We start from the raw sequence: 7,577 nt of genomic DNA on the forward strand, positions 1-7,577 counted from the left end.
TGTTAACTCTACTATCTTTCTGGGATCTATTCAGTCTGTAAAACTGCAGCGTTACAGATTCCATGATATAATGTAAACGTGATGATGTAAAAGTAATTTCCGATTGAGCCGACATATGCAGTGTTGACCGTGAAGCGGGAACATTGACTTTAAATTTGATTCACACTGTAAAACTGAATTTACGCAAAGCAGATTGAACAGGGCACTCTGCCCCTTATATCTAATGTACACATCCACTACACAGGTACTGTGTTGTAGCTTTGAAAGAAAAGACCAAACATCATTGGATTATCCTGAGGATTAAAGTTTAATTATGACACCACATCAAAATAAAAATTATTTCCAACAGTTCTGGAATTTTCTTCCATCCATATACATGCATAGCAACAATGTTTTTAAGAAACTTTTTTCTCTCCCATAATTAGGACATTGGAATGATTATTTTACATCAGTATCCCGTCAATCAACCTCCAAACCCATCTTGTCCATCATCAACAGCAATAAATGTAATTCTTGTACAATTTTTCCCCCAAATAATATAATGCAGTACCCCTCGCATAATACTGCTTTCAGTAATGTTCCCTCATTTACAAAGTATTGCATCGAGAGCACATTTTAAAAAGGGAGACCAAAGTGTAGTTCACCAAACAGAAACATGAGTACTATACAAGAATGTTGCCATCCTCCTGAAAACATCCACGTCTGAGTTGAAGAAAAGAGACAGGGACACAGCCACATACGTATGCTAAGCCAAGTGTATGCCAAAACAGAAGATGCAGCTGGATTGTACCTGGCTATCCCACCTAAGGGTTAAGGCCAAGAATCAAGAGTCATGAATAGCAAAGCTGCAAATGACATTTAGGCAAATACAAAAACTGTTACAGCAAATAAGAATAGACAAGTGCTTCAGTAGCTATTTTGTGTCTAAAATGCATCTCATTTGTGTTCTATCGTTTCATTGAGCCTACATTACAGTGTAAACAATATGTGTGCTACACAAGAATGACTATACAATAACATTACAAACAACTCTGATATAAATTTCATTTGAATTTTAAATTAAGATCACTACTATTAATACTGATTGTAAAATAAATAAATGTGAAAGTGGCACCAATATTACTCTGGATTCATTTTTTCTTTTTTAACCAATGATTTGCAATGAGGTGTTAAAATGATGAAAGAAGAAGCTTCTCTTGATTGTCCACAAGCAGCGTTTAGAACTGCGTGAGTGATGCATTATTCCAGACACGACAGTGTACCCAAACAGAAAAAAGGGGAGTGGGAAGGGACAGGAAAACTAAACAGGAACTAGTTTATTTCACATGCTCCGCAGCATGTGACGAACAGTAAAACTTCTTATGGGTAATAAAGTTTGATAGGTTGTTGAATTGGATGTCACAGAGGCGGCAGTACTTCCCGCTGCCCGGAGCCTGGGACGTCCCATTCAAACCCTTTGTCACCGTGGGCACAGTCTCCTCGGTCGGAGACTTGGACGCGGGCGACACGTTCTCGTTGGAGTCGGACGGGTTCTCCTCGCCCCACGTGGGTGAGGGGTGGCCGTCTTGCTGCTGGGGATTGTGGGATTGGTTATCCTGGTTGGGTGGGACGGGCCCCGATCCCGAGCGCTCCTCTGGCTTGTGACCGCCATTGACTATCACCATGCCCCTGTTTTTGGGCAGCAGGGGCAGTGGCTCTTTGCTGGGGAGTGGGCAGCCGTTGGCAGCAGGCTGCTCTCTCCCCGTCTCTGGTCCCCCTCCATTAGTGCTCTGCTCCTGCTCGCTGCTCACCTCTCTCTCTCCCTGCATGACCAGCCCGCCGGCCACGTAATCGGTCGGCTTTATCCCGAAGTAGGGCGATATTTGCTCGGCGCCTTTCATCTTCTTTATTGCGCCGGGATAAAGGCAGTGGGGCAGAAACATGTTCTCGTCTTTAGTCGGGGTGAGCTGAGCCTCGCTGAAGGGCTTGAGACCCGGCACTGGGCCCATGTGAGGGGGGAACATTCCACCCCCGTTCTGCACAATCATTTTATCATTGCCGTTCTTCTCACATTTCCCTGGGCTCTTATCGTAGGCGTCAGCAGGATTACTGCCTTCACTCTTCACCACGTCTGGGAACATGGTCTCACCACCGTGCTGCTGGGTGGCTGTGGCTGTTGTCACAGGGCAAAAGTTCTGTTTATGCGCTAGGTAGTTCTCCACTTTGTTAAAACTGATCTTGCACACTGTACATTCATGATAGTCTAACAGTCTTTTGGGGGACTTGGACGATGTCTTGTCATTGGGGATCGGCGAGCACTTTTTGCTGAGATCGATGGGTGCGTCCAGCTCCTGCTGGTCCATAGTGGTATTACTGTTGGGGGCCATGATAGACTTAGTGACGGTGAGGGAAGCCTCCAGGTGTTTGGGGACCATTCCTGGGAAGACATCACAGCGAGGGTGAAAGCGGTCGGCCAGGCTCTCCACCGCCTCCTGGGACGTACAGGGGTTCGCCATAGGAGGGACCCCCAGGAACCCTGGCTGCCCAATGGAGGGTCCTCTCGGGTCCTGGTCTGGGAGACACATCTCGTACATCTTCCTGCGCTTGCGGGTCCTCATGGTCCTCTGCATGGAGGGAACCTTGTTGGCGGACATGCGTTTCATGGGGGGGTCATGACGCGTAGCACAATAGTACTGCTTGTGGACCATGTAGGTCTCGTGGCGGCTAAAGGTTATATTGCAGGCCGCACAGGAAGTCTGGTTGGGGTCGTTGACGTCAGTCTCCACCAGAGGCGTGTCAGTGGGGCTCTTCCCCTCCACCGCCTGCTGCTTCCCGTTCAGCCTCTCCTCCATCCCGGTCGGGGTGGTGGAGACCTTCTTCACCTGCCCCGGGAGCTCTTTCTCTGGGCCAGGGCCTTTCACTGCCCCTCCTGCATTGATCATGTCCAGAACACTCTGAGAGTTGACTGACAAACAGGCCGACTGCATCAGGTGGCTGTCGGTGACCTCAGACGGGTGGCATCCGGTGAGCATATTGACTGAGCTGTGGCCGCTGTTGGGGCTCACGGCCTTGTCTGAGATGCTGGAAAAGTCAGGCGACTTGGTCATGTGCTGCCAACGACTGTTACAGTAGTGCTTTTTGTGGACCAGGTAGTTTTCCAGGTTGTTGAAGGTGATATTGCATTCGAAACACGTGGCCCCTTTGGGGATGAGGGGGCTGTAGATCACCGGAGGGTAAACAGTGTTCCCTCCGTGGCGTAGCCTCCGGTGCACCAGCTCTGACATTTTAGCCAGAATCTCAGAAGCCTGCGGGACGACAGAAATGTCCTGGGAGAAAGCGAACTGGGACAGGAAGGGCCCCATGGGGTAGGTGGGGCCCATGTTATGCTGAACGGGAGAGGAGGCCAAGCGGGGGCTGGAGGGCTCAGACTTGATCCGGGTGTAGGAGAAGCTGGCCTTACTGCCCGGATGGCCACCGTCCCCCTTCAACCCTGACAGCATGGGCTTTTTCTCAGCCTTCTCCAGCTCGCTGTCAGTGGTGGCGTCCTTGCTGAGGGATCCTTTGGGACTCTGTAGGGCTTCCTTCCGGTTGGCCAGCTCGACGCGGGCCGCCGCCTGCTGCAGGGCTTCCTCCGCTCCCCTGGGGGAGTGCTCGCTGTCGCTCTCCCTGTGAAGTTTGCTGCCACCGCCGTGGCCATGGTGGCTGTGTAAGTCCTGATGCTGCAAGAGTTCCCTGTGGTTCTGAAAGCTGATATGGCAGTGATTGCATCTGAAGGCTGCCTGTGACAGGTGAGAGAGGATGTGATGTTGGAATGTAATAAGAGAATCCGCCGTGTAGTTACAGATTGTGCATTTCAAGCTGGTGCCAGGGGGGAGCGTCTCTTCCATTTTGACACCTGTTAGGGAGATAAAAGGACACTATTGAGATTCCTCGTCGCCTTCCCACTCTGCCTTAATGTTAACTACGGCTACGATCAAAACCTGATGCATTATGCCAAGCTTACTCCCAACCCTCCTGATTTCTGGTTGGGCTGAAAGCTAAACTGTCAACTGCTTAAGCTGACAGGGGGATGTGTATATTTATGGAGCTAAGAGTAGTAGTTCACTTTTCCAATTATTTTACCTGACTAGTGTGAAACTGACATTGTCTTATTGTCAAGCAATACTTTTCATTACAAAACCGAATACTAAAATATTAAAGTTATACTGTTCTGTACTACTCAACGTAATTAAATAATACATAGGATTACGTTTAATGATAAGCACATATCATGTCAACATCACTCAATGGTGACATACTTACAACTAAATGAAAGCTAAAATGTATCTACATTTCGTCTACTTTACAGTACTTTACTAGTATTACTACAGTAGAAGCTCAACTACTATACTACTAGTACTAGCAGGACATCTCTACTCACCGCTGTGCGTGCTCAGGTGCATTTCCAGTGCCCTGGCGCTGGTGAAGCTCTTGTTGCACTGTGGGAAGGGGCAGATGCTGGGTGTCTGGTGGGGTCCGTTGTCGTTCTCCTCCCCTTGGCTCTCTGGCTCTCTCTGCCTGCCACTGCAGTAGTACATCAGGTGGGCCTGCAGGTTCCTTTCACTGCGGTACCAGATCCCACACGCCTTACATGGGAAGATGTCCTCTGGAGAGAGAGGGTAAAGCACAGTGCAGAGCGTCAGGGTACAACGTCAGGGTATAATGTCACAGTAGAACGTCAGGGTAGAATGTCACAGTAGAACGTCAGGGTAGAATGTCACAGTAGAACGTCAGGTTAGAATATCACAGTAAAACGTCAGGGTAGAATGTCACAGTAGAACGTCAGGGTAGAATGTCACAATAGAACGTCAGGGTAGAATGTCACAGTAGAACGTCAGGGTAGAATGTCACAGTAGAACGTCAGGGTAGATTGTCACAGTAGAACTTCAGTGTAGAGTTCGTGCACACACAACACACACAGGTTTCTTTCTCTTTATAGCTCTGATTTGATACCCAAAGCCAGGAGAAACCCTGTAATACCCAAGCCTGTGATAGGACTTTGTTGATACCACTAGGCTGGTGCCCTTTCTCAAGGGCAACTGAAACACTGGACCATCTGCCTGCAGCAGAGCAGCCTCCCTGTCGAGCTGAACCCAGATAGCCCTTATTAAGTAAACAAATGCACTATTTGCATGAAGCTTGTATTTCGCAATTAACAGGTTAGTGGGAGGCTCGCCTGTGTTTATGTGAACCCAAACTGAAGGTCGACAGCTCTTATCTCAACCGCTCTTAACACAGACTCATCTGGGTTAATCTACAGCCCATAGACGGATGGACAGACAGACATTTAGGGCTATGTCCAAAACGGCACCCTATTCCCTATATAGTGCAATACCTTTGTCCAGAGTCTGCACCCTCTTTCCTATAGTGTACTACTTAAAGTTTTGGCCTAAAGTAGTGGGCTACATAGGGAATAGAGTCCATTTGAAACACAGCCCTAGGTGAGACTACAGTACAGACTAGCCATGGAGTGTATTGTAACTCACTGTTGACGATGGCGGTGGGCAGTATGGAGGCCATGGCAGCCTGCTGAGGCAGGAGCTGGATGGTGTCCAGCAGTCTGGCCGGGTACATCCCCTCGCTCAGAGACATGTGGTTGATGGCCTGTAGACGGGAGTCAAAGTCCACGGCGAACGCCACTAGTTCCTCGCCCCCCATGATGTTCTTAGTGGTGGTACACCACAGCTGGCCACCTGGAACAGACAGAAGAGGGACATGCTGAAAAAGATTGTTTTATCCTGTGTGACTCTGTTGGTAGAGCATGGTCGTGTTAGCCTGTGTGGCTTAGTTGATGGGTTTGATTCCCACTGGGGACAGTATTATATAATATTATTATTGATGTTTCACCCTGAGTGGTTTGACTATACTCCTAACTCTGATGTCCAGAGGGTATGGAATTCCATCCAGAGGGAAATGTTATAAGGACTTAATAATAATGACTATATAATGACTAAAGTGTAAAATCACAATGTCATACTTTGGTTAAAGTATCAGTTAGAAATGTCCTACTCATTGGGGTAAATTCTAGTAGGTCTCTGCATTGGAGCTACACTGTACACTTCAGTAATATAGTATAACCTGAAGCAGGTCCTCTACACACTATTAGATTGTTGTGTTTAGGGATTAAACATTCCAGTGAAATCTTATGAAAATATTCATTAAGTTTGGATGGGAGAGGGAGATAGGAAGGAAGGGGAGGAAGAGGTAGAGGAAGGGGTGGAAGGGGAGGAAGGGGTAGAGGAAGGGGGGAGAAAGGGGATGAAGGGGTAGAGGAAGGGGAGGACGGGGTAGAGGAAGGGGAGGAAGGGGGGAGGAAGGGGAGGAAGGGGTAGAGGAAGGGGAGGACGGGGTAGAGGAAGGGGAGGAAGGGGGAAGGAAGGGGAGGAAGGGGTAGAGGAAGGGGGGAGAAAGGGGATGAAGGGGTAGAGGAAGGGGGGAGAAAGGGGATGAAGGGGTAGAGGAAGGGGAGGACGGGGTAGAGGAAGGGGAGGAAGGGGGGAGGAAGGGGAGGAAGGGGTAGAGGAAGGGGGGAGGAAGGGGTAGAGGAAGGGGAGGAAGGGGTAGAGGAAGGGGGGAGGAAGGGGTAGAGGAAGGGGAGGAAGGGGAGGAAGGGGTAGAGGAAGGGGGGAGGAAGGGGAGGAAGGGGAGGAAGGGGAGGAAGGGGTAGAGGAAGGGGAGGAAGGGGTAGAGGAAGAGGTAGAGGAAGGGGTGGAAGGGGAGGAAGGGGTAGAGGAAGGGGGGAGGAAGGGGTAGAGGAAGGGGAGGAAGGGGAGGAAGGGGTAGAGGAAGGGGAGGAAGGGGTAGAGGAAGGGGAGGAAGGGGAGGAAGGGGTAGAGGAAGGGGAGGAAGGGGAGGAAGGGGTAGAGGAAGGGGGGAGGAAGGGGTAGAGGAAGGGGAGAGGAAGGGGTAGAGGAAGGGGAGGAAGGGGTAGAGGAAGGGGAGGAAGGGGAGGACGGGGGTAGAGGAAGGGGAGGACGGGGTAGAGGAAGGGGAGGAAGGGGAGGAAGGGGTAGAGGAAGGGGAGGACGGGGTAGAGGAAGGGGAGGAAGGGGTAGAGGAAGAGGAGGAGGGGGAGGAAGGGGTAGAGGAAGGGGAGGAAGGGGTAGAGGAAGGGGGGAGGAAGGGGAGGAAGGGGTAGAGGAAGGGGAGGACGGGGTAGAGGAAGGGGAGGAAGGGTTAGAGGAAGGGGAGGAAGGGTTAGAGGAAGAGGAGGAAGGGGTAGAGGAAGGGGGGAGGAAGGGGATGAAGGGGTAGAGGAAGGGGAGGACGGGGTAGAGGAAGGGGGGAGGAAGGGGATGAAGGGGTAGAGGAAGGGGAGGACGGGGTAGAGGAAGGGGAGGACGGGGTAGAGGAAGGGGAGGAAGGGGGGAGGAAGGGGAGGAAGGGGTAGAGGAAGGGGAGGACGGGGTAGAGGAAGGGGAGGACGGGGTAGAGGAAGGGGAGGACGGGGTAGAGGAAGGGGAGGAAGGGGGGAGGAAGGGGATGAAGGGGTAGAGGAAGGGGAGGAAGGGGTAGAGGAAGGGGGGAGGAAGGGGATGAAGGGGTAGAGGAAGGGGAGG

General features: G+C 50.8%; 1 protein-coding gene across 1 annotated transcript; it reads right to left on the reverse strand.

The window, feature by feature from the left end:
• Nucleotides 1–288: 288 nt before the first annotated feature.
• Nucleotides 289–5,748, reverse strand: LOC129837261 (zinc finger protein ZFPM2-like; the record flags this gene model as incomplete). The annotated part of the gene is made up of 3 exons (XM_055903279.1): nt 289–3,874; nt 4,400–4,624; nt 5,505–5,748. Coding segments are annotated over 3 exons (3,027 nt in total), but the record flags the coding sequence as incomplete, so codon positions are not given.
• Nucleotides 5,749–7,577: the final 1,829 nt, after the last annotated feature.

This window comes from Salvelinus fontinalis, chromosome 38 (assembly GCF_029448725.1).
Source record: "Salvelinus fontinalis isolate EN_2023a chromosome 38, ASM2944872v1, whole genome shotgun sequence".
Classification (NCBI taxonomy): domain Eukaryota; kingdom Metazoa; phylum Chordata; class Actinopteri; order Salmoniformes; family Salmonidae; genus Salvelinus; species Salvelinus fontinalis.